The sequence below is a fragment of the Cotesia typhae genome, unplaced genomic scaffold (assembly GCF_013202065.1).
Source record: "Cotesia typhae breed Kobodo isofemale line unplaced genomic scaffold, CoteBio_Ctyphae contig_20, whole genome shotgun sequence".
NCBI classification, from domain to species: Eukaryota; Metazoa; Arthropoda; class Insecta; order Hymenoptera; family Braconidae; genus Cotesia; species Cotesia typhae.
The window spans coordinates 5,447,758-5,462,163 of record NW_027423725.1 but is presented as its reverse complement, the minus strand read 5'-3'; the positions used below and the strand labels follow the sequence as shown (position 1 = coordinate 5,462,163).

At 30.8% G+C, this 14,406-nt stretch overlaps 3 protein-coding genes across 3 annotated transcripts in view; 1 reads left to right on the top strand and 2 right to left on the bottom strand.

Annotated features, from left to right (window-relative positions):
- The window catches only part of Pli (E3 ubiquitin-protein ligase pellino), a 33,290-nt gene that overhangs the window by 17,737 nt on the left and 1,147 nt on the right, over positions 1-14,406 (bottom strand). The window contains exon 2 of the mRNA XM_074259071.1: positions 14,174-14,353. Coding sequence (XP_074115172.1) covers positions 14,174-14,353 — 180 coding nt within the window. The remainder of the gene's footprint in view (positions 1-14,173; positions 14,354-14,406) is intronic.
- Positions 6,995-8,613, top strand: LOC141538237 (uncharacterized). Its single transcript, XM_074259615.1, has 2 exons — positions 6,995-7,427; positions 7,534-8,613. The coding sequence occupies exons 1-2, from the start codon at positions 7,236-7,238 to the stop codon at positions 8,611-8,613; spliced, it is 1,272 nt and encodes a 423-aa protein (XP_074115716.1). The 5' UTR covers positions 6,995-7,235.
- LOC141537877 (uncharacterized) lies at positions 9,910-11,247 on the bottom strand. Its single transcript, XM_074259073.1, has 3 exons — positions 10,608-11,247; positions 10,278-10,474; positions 9,910-10,106 (listed from the first exon to the last, which is right to left on the bottom strand). The coding sequence occupies exons 1-3, from the start codon at positions 10,748-10,750 to the stop codon at positions 9,910-9,912; spliced, it is 537 nt and encodes a 178-aa protein (XP_074115174.1). The 5' UTR covers positions 10,751-11,247.

The following is a 14,406-nucleotide window of genomic DNA, read 5'->3' as shown; positions in this document are numbered from 1 at the left end:
ATTGTGGTTCTTTCATGGTTCCACTTACGGTTTTACAGTGGAATTGTGACTATGCCGTGGTTCCACAATAGTTTTACTGTAATTGAACCACAGGTTGGTTCGCGGTTTTGTACTTGATTTATCGTGATTCAATAATGGTTCTACTGTGGTCGAACTCATGGTTACATCACGGATCAATCATGGTTTCATGTGATTCAATCGTGATTTCACTGTAGCACCATTGTGGTTTTACAGCGATTGCATAATAAGTCAATGCTAAATTATAGTAGTCGTTTTAGACTCCTAAACGTCGAATTGCCATAAGAATTAAATATTTAAAAATTAAAGGGGAACTACTAACTTCTTAAACTTTTTAATGTGGGATACAAATTGGCAAGTTATTAAATGCGGTGAATTTCCACTGCGATGTTTTTTCAGATCGTACGTTCTGCGATCCGAAAATACGATTGTGACGATTTTTACCTTAATGGCTGCAAATTAGCGCGTCAGTGTGTGTGTGTGTGTGTGTGTGTGTGTGTGTGTGTGTGTGTGTGTGTGTGTGTGTGTGTGTGTGTGTGTGTGTGTGTGTGTGTGTGTTCACGGAATTTAGTGAATTAAATGCCTAAATAACGTAGTTTATTTGTCAAACCTTTTCAATCTGTCTGCTAACGAAATTCCAGACTTCATAATTAATGCTATTTCCCGAAAAATGATATTATATGTTACGAGCTGATTACAACTGAGTTATTTAGGAAACATAAAAAAAAAAATAATCATTTGAAGGAGCGGCTTGATCTACGGCTATTTTTCAGCTTCCCGCAATTAGTTCAATTTTTTAAATTAATATTTCTTTAAAAATTTCAAACTGTAATGTTGCGTTACTGATGTCATAAAAGCATATACAAGGAAAGGCTGCCAGTGAAGAGATGTAACTGCTTATGAATTATTTTTTTTAGAGAATAGAAGTGATTTTATCTGACACGTGCTTTGACGCAAGAATAATTCCCCAAATTAATTTTTTTTTGACGTCTACAGTAAAACGTAATTTTTAATGATAACATTTGAGCGAAATTTTCATTTGAATTTCTGCGCATTCCAGACAATAATATGTCGATTCAGAATTTATTTCTACGACCTGAAAACTCTGAGATCTGATGAAAAACTTGTATTCTTTAAATCTGATAGAGATTAACTGCATACTTTGAAAATCATTAATTTTAAAAATGTGATTTTTTTTCAAATAATTTTTACATTTTTATTTAAATCTTTTATCAATGACATAAGCCTTGCAATACCATATCTAAAAAATAGTTTTTCATTCTATTCGGCATACCTAATCTATGATCGCGTTTAAAAGAGATCGTTGTTTAAATTTCTTAACAAATATTATTCTTATCTCAACTTCCTTACAATGATTGATCTGGAGAACCAAGAAGGCCTGAAAAAAATCAGGAAAACATCGGAGAATTTTAATCTCAGTCCGAATTGATTGAATATTTTAATTACATGAAAATTCTCAAAAAGATTTTCAGAATGAATTGTTGCTCGAAGAATTTAACACCGTCTCAACTGTTATTGCTAAATTCCTATAATAACATTATTTTAAGAAAGAAGAAGGGATTTTAACGAATATATTCAAAAAATAATTCTTTTGGTAAGACTTGTAACTTTTCGTCAGTCAGTCAGGGAATTTCGGAATTAGTTAATAGTTGCAAATCTAACCAAAATTTTCAGTTTTAATTTTCCCTTACACAATTTACGATTTCCACATCGTAAAAATGAAAATGTTTAAAGTCTGGTCCAACGCTAGAATGTATGATGAGATAGATTACGATGTTCCCATAGCAATAATTTTGGAAGATTATCTTTGAGTGTAGTTTGAGTTAGAGTGACCGTATTAATGTATGTTTTTTTAATGATTACAGGGATATGCAGGTACTTGCAGAAAAAAAATAATATACTATACACTCCAGGCTCAATAGATGATATTAATAAAAACATAAAAGCCTGGATTACAAATAAATTGCGTGAGGCTAAGAGGAAACCCAGGAATCAGCGTCCTTTGCGGGAATAAAATAATATTTTTAATTTAATTTATAATATTTATACTGCGCGTTATTTTTCATGTTTTTTTTAATCAATATATTTCTCAGTAAAAAGCAAAAATGATAAAATTAATGATTTTCCAAACTATCCCGGCACCTTCCCATTACTTTTAAATTCTGAGTGGTTCATATTCCACGGAGCGGAAGTGGATCAATCGTAAACCGCCATTGAACCACTGTTCAATGACAATGGCACCATTATAAATTCACAGTAAGACCACTGTTGATCCACAGTGGAACCACTGTTAATCCACAGTGGAACCATTGTACATCCACAATGGAACTATTGAACATCCGCAGTGGACCCACGAAATAACCATTGCGTAACCATCATAGAACCACAGTGGCAAAACGGCACAAATCCACAGTGGATCCACTGACATTCCACAGTAGTTCCATTGTAAATCCTCTGTGGATCCTGTATGTAACCATCATGGATCCTCAGTGATTTTAAGACTGCGAGGGTTGAGGAGGAAAATTATCATAAAAAACATTAGGTGCACCGGCTTTAAAATCTTGAGATGCAGTAGAATTTACAGTATCCAAATATTCCAGATCCATATTATTGATATTATTGCTTGAATTTCGACCTATCATTTTATCATCAAAATTGAAGCTGGATTTCTCAGAACTTTGTTCATCTACTTCCATTGGAGAAACTTCTACACTTGTCAGTTTTGATTCTTCAATATATTTATGAGGCAAAATATTACTTTCATCCGTTTGTTACTACCAATCATTTTCCACTATAAATAATTTTCCATATCTATTTTTAACTAAAATAAAAATAATTAATTACTCATTTACAGTCAAAATATTAAAAAAATTTGAGGTTATAAGTTGATTATAAATAAATTATTTTGATTTTTATTATTACTTACATCAAAATGATCCTCACAACAATAAAGTCGACTTGATAAAGAATAATCACTTTTATTCCCGCATGCATCCAACCACATTTTTCGTTTTAATTTATTTCATGGAACATTTATAAAAATTTTATTTGGATTAGATTTACCGGTATTTTTACATGTTGGTACAATACACCAACAACCACTGTTTTTTAATGACATATTAAAAAGTTATAAAGTTTATGTTTTTGATTTGAAATAATTTAAACAGTTATTTTTTTTAATAACAATCACAACAGCTGATCAGGCGTATTTATAAAAACATTCTGTGAGTGGATTGGCGCGAATAAATTTGAATGGAATATGCACAATGACGTCACATACGCAAGAGGGAGCTACCTATTCGTTTAAAATTTAACAATTTTTTTATTGTTAAATAGTTTAAATGTTTATAAATAAAAAAAAAAAAATTTTTTTTCAAAAATTTTAAAAATTTTTTTAAAATAATAAGACATAATTATTTAATGGATTGGAAAATCATGCGAATACCCAATTGTGAGATAGTGCAGATTGCTGCACGATTCAAAAATTTAAGTTTTAATGTTTACATTCTACCACTTGGTGAAATATCTCTTCAAGCTGCGGAAGTAACTAGAATGAATATTGACGTTGGACAACTATTTTTTTTGTTCATAATAAAAAAGTTACTACAGTTTCAATTAAGCAAGCTATTAAGAATTTTATTAATTTTCTTAAGTCTGTTTATGAAAAAATCCTGTTAGATGCGCATAATTGTTTACGGTTTGGTGCACCACATTTATTGAGATTGATTGTTAAATTAAATCTCTTTGATGTCTTTAAAACAGTTGTAATTGGTTTTATCGACACATTGCCTGCAAATAATTATAAAAATTTTGTTTTTAATAATTTATTAAGGTTTTAACTTTAATTTAAATAGTTTTTTTTTTTTTTAATTTCCTCCGACTATTTTTAGAGAAATCTATAAAAACATATCATCCATCGACCGTTTCACCATGAAGCCAATGTTAAATATTCCTACTTTTAAAACCATTTATTTATTTAAATAATCGGACAACCCCCCTAAAATTTTCAGAATTAGTTTAGAGTTACTCCAACTTCATATAAAAAATACCATTCGGCAGCCGAAATGGAAGTAGATTTCTCGATTAAAAAAAAACATATTTTTTACAAAATAATATTAATAATGATATATAACTTCTGTTACAATAAAACAATGACATCAAAATGAATGCAAAAGTAAAATTTCATCAAATCAAGCCAGTCCCATGACTAAGCGGTACAACGCTTGTCATGCTTGCTTGAGACTGGTGAGGCGTGGATTCGAGTTCCGGTGTGAGCTGAATTTTAATTTTCAGTGAACATCGGTGCTCATAACTCACGCCAGGCTGTATCAGACTTGAATTTTTCGATGGTTTCTCCAAGCTCTGTGCTACCGGTGGGACACAGGCAAATGCGTGTAGTTTCCCCAAAGTCGGTCCAACACCGCATTACTCTCCAGGCTGAAAAAGTATGTAATACCGCCAAACTTATTCTGCCAAAACTTAATGTACCGATCAGCCTGGAGTCCCCCTCTGGTCTCGGCCGAACTCCCATCGAGACAGAAAGTATGAAAAGCGGGGTCATAAAAACAATTTTTTTCATTAAATCTTTCTGAGAAAGTAGGTAATTTTTTGGCCTAGACTGATGGTGAGGTATGAAAATTAAAGTTTATTTATTAAGCTTTCAGATGCAATTTACAGAAATTTAATATGATATCGCATTTGATTGTAATTGTATGAAAATACGGTAAAAGTGAAAATTTTCGGGATTTTTTGAAAACTTTTGAATTGCTCTCATTTCTAAACTAATCGACAGATTTGGATCATCTTAGAACCTCAGAAATTGTTCTAAAAATGAGTATGTTACGTTCTATTGAGATCCGTACAGAATTGCGGGGGTTAGAGAAGAGACAAGGCCAATTATATCGTATATCGTATATATCTTTTATTAAAAAGTTAATGTGACTTTTTCATTGTTGTCGCTTTTTGTTGCTATGGTGACTATCTTGGCAACGGTTAAATATTAATGAGTTACATCTGTAAAATTATTGATTAGTTAAATTATCGATAATAAACATTTTGACAGAAGCGTGCAGAGCGCGTTTGATTTTCTCGTATATTTAAATACATACATATATATAAACTTTTGAACCATAAGTATTTTCTGAATCCGCTTGACGAGATAAGTCGAAATATAGCAAAATTTTTCAAAAGTTCCGTCATGAAAACTAATGCAATTAGATTTCTATGAAATCTATTAATCAAAATCAAGCCTTTTATTTAAAATTGCCTTGGTGCCCGTACTACCTTAAAGAAACAAGAAATTAGAAGAGAATTTATTTTGGAGATTGCTGCTAGACGGAATTTATTGGAGACCAGCCAAACCATCTGAAACCAGGGAGACGACCTATCTAGCTAATTCCCGCCAATATCGTATGAATACTAGCCTTCGTTGGAGTTAATAAATTAACAACAATACGTCCCAGATATTCAATAATAAATTGAGACCTAAGTTAGTTATTATGAATTAAGAAACTCATTAATTCATTAAGAAATTAATTATTGTTAATTTTGTCTGCTAATAATCACTGTCGTTCTCTTCCAATTTTATACTAGTCGTTCTCTCACGTGTTAACTTGTTTACCTCAAAGTCATAGAAGAAAATTTATTGTGGCCCTTATGACTGTAATAAATTATTTTGGTTGATTTTGGTAAGAATTTAATTGATTTAATTAATTGATATGTATGTTTTAAAAAAGTTTGTGTCCTTTTGGTCAGAGTGTAAGTCTAAATTAGTTGATTAAGATATGACCTTTAGTTCTAGACAATTTAGTTATCTGGTAGACAAGGTTAAATTTGGTAGATGTTGAACGCCGTCAGGTTGACGTGGTAGTTGAGAATTTTTTGAATAGATAAATTTTGGTAAAATTATGTCCGATGGACAAGTGTGGGTTAGGTAAATTGAATGATATGTACTTTGTAAATTTTTTCGACAAGTTGCCTGCATATTAGTAGAGAAATTCTCAACTAGTTAATTGTTAAGTTATTTAAGAAAATTATTGTTAGAATTAAGTTGTTGAAATTTACTGGTTAAATTAATTTTAAATACAGTCGACTCTCGATAATTTGAAACTCAAGGGACCAGAGATAAAATTCAAATTATCAAGAGTTCAAAATAACAAGTGTTTAAACAACCACGAGGGGGGGGGGGGCTTGCAAATCCTTCAATTCCAAAAGACTGTGCAAAAGACTTGGCTTTTTCCTTCAACATAAAACTGCCGATAGGAACGTTTTGCCCTCTACACTGATGAATCCACTTAAGCAAGCACTCTTCAAGACGATGAAATTTTCCCTGGCGTGATCTTTTTTTACTGGCAATTAAGGCACTTCCCGTAATATAGTATTTCTTCTTCAAAATCATTGACAATGTCGACGGTAACATACCAAACTGTTTAGCAACATCTATTTTGAATTGTCCATCCTCCACAGCTTGAATCACACGCTTTTTTTTCACTTATGGAAAGACATTTGTTCTTTCTTGGATTCATTTTAATAGCACAAATCAAACATTAACGTGACTCATTAATGTTTCAAAGAAGATTGGAATGAGAACTTACTCATATTTCATTTATGTAAATAATTGTCAAGGATGTACATGTATGTAAACAAACGACAGGTATGTGCATGATAAACGCTTCAAATTATAAAGAGTAGGAAAGCCCGGATTCAAAATTATCGCATGTAGATAATATTCCTTCAACTTCAAATTACTGAAGGAACCAATTATCATTGATTTTATTCAATTTATCGAGTATTTTTCAAGGGATCAGAAAAAATTTTCAAATTATCGAGAGATTCAAATTATCGAGAGATTCAAATTAACGAGTGTCAAATTGGGTATTTGCATGATTTTGATATTCATAAACTTTTGATATTTTTACATTCTATATAATTTTTTAAAATTTTTGGAAGAAAAATTTTTCGATTTTGTTCTTAAAAATTTAAATAATTTAATAAATAAAAAAAAGCAGATATTTAAATGAATAAGTAGCTCCATCTCGTGTATGTGACGTCATAGTGCTTATTTCATTTGAAATTTTAAGCGCCAATCTCTCGTAAACACGTGGCAGGTGTAAACAATTGTTGTGTTAATTGTGATTGATTAAAAAAAGATTTGGTTGTGTTGTTTATAATAAAATAAAATTATTTAATTACTCGAAATGTCGTCAAAAAATGAGTTTTATTGGTGTATAGTTCCAACGTGTAGAAATACTGGTAAATCGACACCAGAAAAAATTTTTATAAATGTTCCATTAAATTCTGTTAAACGGAAAAATCTGTTAGATGCATGTGGAAATAAAACTCATTATTCATCATCAACTCGGCTTTATTGTTGTGAAGATCATTTTGACGTAAGTATTTATTAAAAATTTATTTTAATGTTTACATAAAATCATAACCTAAATTTGTGATTTTCGTCTCATTGCATGAATTGATGTTGAATTTTATTCATTTTAGCTCAAAGTGGATTTAGAAAATTGGCTGGAATGGACAATGGTTGGTGGTAACAAACGTATGAGGAATAATGTTATACCTCATAAATTTATTGAGCAATCAAAATCATTAAGCATAGGTGATGGAAGTAGAGAGAATCCTCAAGCTCCTTCAATGAAAGTTGATAAAGTAGGTACTGAAGCAATGGATCTAAATATTGCCAAGTTACGGCTGGATCAAAACTTAGGAGGTATAATGAAAGATTTACATTCTGACCTATCAAATTTCAATACACCAGAAGATTTTCAAAAGAATAAATCCAATGTTTGTGACGATCCCCCTGCCACTGGAGGTCAAAAACTCCATGTTGGTGTCCAAGTAAAAATAAGGAGTTCATACAGAAGTGTTAAAGTTCAATGTAAACCTGTGACTAAAGATCGTTCATCATCTCCAATTGAGCAGTTGGTTGATGATATAAATGCCCATAATTTTATTTCTCAACCAGCTAATAATGATCAATTATTGAATCCTTCACCTAATACTACGAATTTATCTTCTAACACAACGGCTAGTTCATTCCCTACTTCATCAGATAATTTTTTAACATCAAATGGAAGTACAGAAAATGAGTGGAAAAATGCATTTCAACAAGAAGAATTTCAGAAGCGTAATTTAAAGCAAACATTTGAAAGAATTCGGCTGTCACCTCGTAAATACATCGGGATTCCAAGTGATTGCATGGATATTATCGATATTTTACGTATGGCTAATTTAAGTGACATTGATATATTTATTACGTTAAAAAAAATAAGATTGAATGAGAGTTTTGCGATTTTAGCTGATGATTTTGGAATGTCCACTTCTAATATAAGTCGTATCTTTACTAAGACTTTGCCAGTCATGGCAGAATATCTAAAAGACTTTATTATATGGCCTTCATCAGCAAGAATTAAACTTCAGTTGCCAATAAGTTTCCAAAGCCGTTATGCAGCAGTAGAATCAATCATTGATTGTTTAGAAATTGAAATTGAAAAGTCAACAGATCCTGTTAAACAATCATTAACCTGGTCTGAATACAAAAATGCAATACGGTCAAATATTTAATTTCTTGTACACCTGATGGCATAGTTAATTTTATTTCACCTGGATTCGGTGGTAGAACATCGGATGCTGAAATAGTTTCTCAATCTGGATATTTGGATTGTTTAAAACCAGGCGCTGCTATACTGGCTGATAGAGGCTTCAAACACATAGAAAATTTTGTAGTTGAAAAAAAATGTACATTAATTAGACCACCAACAGTAAGTTCTGAGAAGCAACCAAGTCATGATGAAGTGTTAGCAACAAAATGAATCGCGAGTCTCTGTATTCACATTGAAAGATTAATAAGAAGAATACGAGAATTTGAAATTTGCGAACCTCATTCATGTGTAAATATTAAACTTATTCCACAGATGGATAATATAATGACAATCGCCGCAGCTTTAACTAATCTACAAGGACCATTGATCAAAAAAACATCAGTTTTAAAAGTTGTTGTTCAATAAAAATGTAATATTTATATTAAGAATTCAATTTTTGTATTTTTTTTTTTTTATTAAATAATGTAATTTATTTCAATGAATTAAATAAACGCTTGAAAATACAATTTTTCCAAAATTTACTTAGGTCTTTTAGTAATTTTTCAACTACTTGTGAATCATAATCGATAATAATAGATTTGAATTGCCGTGTTTCTTCAAAAGTTGGGTCTGCTACGATAAACATTGCTTTTTTTCTTCCTGTGAAAAGCATTTGCATCTGCATTTGAATAAAATATTTCATTGCAATTTTATTGTAATTGTCAGTGTCAATATAAGTGCGAAAGCTTTTTTGAGACGTTGGGCATTTAATTTCTACCACGAATTCGTCATCTATTGCATCTGGAGAAGCTCCTAAGTACGGGTGATTTTGGGATAAGAATAAACCACACTTTTGGAGTTTACGCTTCAACTTCTGCTCAACTTGTTGTAAAACGGTAGCTTCCAGCTCTTTACCTCGTTCCATAGCTTTTGTATTGCGTAGTTTTTGACCTCCAACTAGCAACTCTACTAACGTTCCATTAGGTGTATTACAGCGGGATGCTTCATAAGCTTTCGACGCTGTTATTCGTCCATACCGCAATGAAAACCAAAGATCACAATCTGCTTGGTTTTGAGTTTCCTTTTCTATATTATCACACAAGTCAGGAGACATTCGATTTGCACTAAATTGTATAAAATTATCGCATAATGTTCCTCCTAAATTAATAAAGTCCACTAATAAATTGTATATTGAGAGGCTTTTTTCAGTATTCTTAGAGTTGAAATACTTCAAGATTTGGCTCTGTACGTTTTTTTGTTTTGTTCTATTGACAAATTCTTACAAAGTATTGAAAGACTTAGGTACAGCAGTAATATTTGTCTCAGAATCAAAATCTGTCACACGAATGAATTTGATTGCTGACCCAACTTGAGATAAAACTGATTTACGCCAGTAACATTCAACATCAGTTGGAGATGGTTCTTCCGATCGTCTGTGTAGCCACATTAAAAACGCGATTGAGTGCTTACATCCACCTAAAAAAGGTATAACAAGAAGTGATTATTGGTTATAATATTATCAAAATATTTATTTTAGCATATTATATAACGTGTGTATTAGATATGAATGTTTATGCAGGAAATTATGAAACAAACAATAACCGCAATGATTTTATTACTTGAATATTGTTAAATTATTTTATTTACCTGACGATGCGGCGCAATCATGACACTGAATCAATAAAATTTCTTCATCAACAATATTTATAACTACAGTCACTCTATATGATTTATTATGTACTCTGTGTTCAGGACAAATAAGACACTTGAGAGTACATTCAGGTCCTTGAAGCTTAATTTGTACATATTCAATGGCTGCATCTCCATATGACTTTCTCCCAGATCTATAATTCAAAATATTAAAATAAATATTATTTATGTAACAGCTAATGAATACTTTATGAACTTGTTGATAAAAAAGCACCGATTTATTTATAACTAATATCTAAATAAACAGCTGTATTAAAATATACGAACATGCTAGCTTTTGCTCCTTTCATTTCTGCTGATACAAAATCAGAGTTTGTAGCGAGATAAGTTGCAACCATGAATGCATCAACTCGCGGTAAATTATCAGACCGTGCTTCACTAAAACCAGGATCCACTTTTCGCCGAGGCATTTTTATTAATTCGTTGATAATCACAAACTACACTATTGAACTGATGCTTCTCAAAAGTCTTAGTATAACAACATTGACATGTTCATAACCTCCAAACACATTCACTTTAAATTTAAAAAAACATTTCACAAAAATTTATTTCACTTTAAATTATTTTCAACAAAATCTAGCATTAAAAATAGGATGTATAAAACTTAAAATTGAAAAAAACTTAACTTTAAGTTAACGTAAGTTTTTTAGCAATGTAAAATATTATACATGACTTAAATGCTCATTCAAATATACGCGCTACAAACAGCACAATGACGTCACACCAATCACATCACGTTTTACATCACGTGACTTTTATGTAATTTAGGACCACTTTTATTTATTAAATTATTTAAATTTTTAAGAACAAAATCGAAAAATTTTTCTTCCAAAAATTTTAAAAAATTATATAGAATGTAAAAATATCAAAAGTTTATGAATATCAAAATCATGCAAATACCCAATTATCGAGAGTAGACTGTACATAATTAAGTTTGAATTAATTTATTGGAATAAATGAAATTTCTTCGGTCAAAAAAAAATTTGTTTTCGCTCAAGAAAATTTTTCGAAAGAAAAATATTTTCTCGGCTCAAGTAAACCTTTTTTTCTGCGTAGATTAATATTAATTTGAAATGCGGAATATCAATTTTAATAATCAGGGCCTGGAAGTTGGGGCCAACAATTAAACTTAAAAATAGAGCAAATTTAAATTAATAATCACAAGCGAAATGACGATCGCCAGCAAGTTCAAGCGCTTAAATACTATACTATATTTTAAGCATAAAATGTCAAAATAAATGTGAGGTTGGCATCAAAACACGTGGGCTTGAACAATACAATCTGACATCAACGACAAAACTATAGAATAAAAATCACAAGTACAGGATAATGTGAAATATTTACAAATGTTTCATGAAATTTCAGATAATTTTTAGCAAAAGTCTCCGCGTACAGATTTAGGCTAGACGAAAGAGGAGCAAAGTTTTAGAAGCGGATTTTAATACTTGTGTGGTAGACAACAGTAGATAAAAAAAAAAAATAGTTGACTTAAAATAATTCCGGTCAAATACTTGAAATTTATAAAAAATACAATTTTTATATTTTTACACTTTTTTCTATTAGGCTTAACTATTTGCTGGTAGATATAGAAAAACATATTCTCTACAAAATAATCTCGAAATCTTTTTGGCTCAGACAAGCTCAAAAAATGTTACACAATAAATTCGGTTAAAAACTTGAAAATTACTAAAAAATTAGGTTTTACATTTTAATTTTTTCCTGCTGATCGATTTAAGCTCAAGTACAATCAATACAATTTAGCTATTTGCCATACTTTCCTCTCTAATGGCAGGAAAGAAAGTTTAAAATTTACTCCCTATGAGAAGTATACGCGCGCCCTCTGTAACGGCGGGAGGAAAGAATTTCTCATGCGTAATTACACTTGTAACTAGGGACTGTTTATTCCGTCACTATAGCAAATTCTTAACCGCTGTAATTTCTATTGCTACCTCTAACCTTAAAAATCTTTATCAATGTTGTTTTGTCATCTGTTAATTTAATATTAAAGTATTATTAAAGTCAGTGCAATAACCCAGTAAAAATGAACAATACGGTGTCATCGGATGAATCCACCGACGAGGATAATGTTATGCGAGATTTCGATGCAGAAGCGCGATTTTGATTTTGTTTGATAAATTTTATAATAACTAATATAGTTTGTTAAACTAATGAAAATAAATATATCTTTGAAAAAATGAAATTAATTTATTTTTAAAAAATATGACCAGACTTGACTCTTCGAATGTATTTGATGCCTGCCCCCACGACCAGCAGCACTCGCTTCGCTCGTGCCGCAAATGTCGGGACAGGCATCAAGACATACTTATCTGCACTTGTTAAGAAGTTAAAAAAAAGTAGTTAAAAAAAAGTAAAATTGATAACGTACTTTCGACCGGATATGAAGAAAAATCGTATACACTACACAGGCCAAAAGTTGAAATCTCAGTCCTGCGCGTCATGGTGCCCTCGGCTTCGCCTCGGGTAGGGCCGAAAATTCAACTTTCGGCCCTAGTAGTGTAATATACTATTTAAACGAATCATCACCATAATTATTTGGAATTGCATGTTTCTTGGACCCAAGATAATTAACATCGATAAGCATTAAAATTTTTTTTTATCTGTATTTTAAATCTTATCTTAGATACAAGGATCAAACAGAAGAAACAGCCAAGTATCGTTCCAAAATTCAAGAAAAAGTATTAGAATTAATGGATACGGAAGATACTCAGACTATTAACCAATCCCGATACACTTTCTCAAAATTTTGAAAGGAGTGTCAGTTTTAAAGAAAATTATATGAACAAATTTGCAACTGAACTTGAAAATTATAAAACTAAAGTTGTTATTTTACAAGCTGACAATCCTCTCGTTTGGTGGGGTTCAAAAAAAGGCAAATTTTCTTTTTTGGCAAGATTGGCAAAAAAATATTGGTGCATTCCGTCAACAAGTAATCCATCTGAGCATATTCTTTCAACGGCAGAGAACGTCATCACAGCAAATAGGAGTTTAACTTAAAATTCGGTAAATTTGTTAATATTTTTTTATCAAAATAAGAATATAGCAGAAAAATATTAGTAATTTGTTTTATAAAAACTTAATAGCTATTGTAAATATGTTGAAAATGTATAATTTAATAGTAACTTATATTTTATAAATGGAAAAATGGAAATTTATCACTTAACCGATTAAACATTTAACTGATTGATTAGTTAACCATTTAATTAATTTAACCGGTTAATTTGAATTGACCAGTTAGTTAATGAACTAATTAACTTGGCTAAACTTTAGTCGGCCAAATTGTACAGCACTACCAAAAATTGATGAAAATCTTAATCAACATAAACACTGAATTGTTGGTTCTAATGAGGTACGTATAGTAGTTGATATTGGCTTTCTCAGAAAGTAGTTATTATTAACAAATAAAGATTTTATACTAATCAAGGCTGAATACACACGTCCATAGAAGTGGCATTTTTGAGACTGTGGCTCAATAATAAATTAACTGTAAATATTGTTAACTGTAACGCTACTCCCGTAATTCAATACAATGACTTAGAGAAACGATGTGTACAAGTATTAATTTTTTATGATAGTTAATAATATTGTTTTTCTTTTTCTTAAGAAAAGTTATCCACACATAAAATATAAATTGATTAATTACTCTTCGTTAAAAGGGAGTTCAGAAATAAATCATAAAATTACAATGTTGAAGAGTTAAAAAAAATTTCGAACCTTCACAACGAATGGACTGATTTAGTTCATTGCCAGATTCATAAAAAAAAAAATAATCTTAAAAACAAACAAATTTGTTTTATTTATATTAAATACATTACCCTAAAATAACTAATTCTCCGTATTTAGTTGGAGTTTTAGTTTTATCATGATGAGTATGGCTTCCATGAGGATTTATGTAGGGACGAGTATGGTTATGTTTACTGTTTGGACTTAAAGGTGAGTCAACTGAATTTGTTTCTTCTTCAAGCAGTGGACTTTCAGTACCATCCCCGTCAGATCTATTAAAAAATTCGTATTATTTGTAAGACCTTAATAACAATAACACTAAAAA

Excerpts from the sequence above, each read along its gene's own strand:
- LOC141538237 (XM_074259615.1), top strand. The coding sequence starts at position 7,236 with ATGTCGTCAAAAAATGAGTTTTATTGGTGTATAGTTCCAACGTGTAGA. Across the intron at positions 7,428-7,533 it reads GTTGTGAAGATCATTTTGAC|CTCAAAGTGGATTTAGAAAA; the intron begins GTAAGTATTTAT and ends TATTCATTTTAG.
- LOC141537877 (XM_074259073.1), bottom strand. The coding sequence starts at position 10,750 with ATGCCTCGGCGAAAAGTGGATCCTGGTTTTAGTGAAGCACGGTCTGAT. Across the intron at positions 10,475-10,607 it reads AAAGGAGCAAAAGCTAGCAT|ATCTGGGAGAAAGTCATATG; the intron begins GTTCGTATATTT and ends TTTGAATTATAG. Across the intron at positions 10,107-10,277 it reads TGATTGCGCCGCATCGTCAG|GTGGATGTAAGCACTCAATC; the intron begins GTAAATAAAATA and ends TACCTTTTTTAG.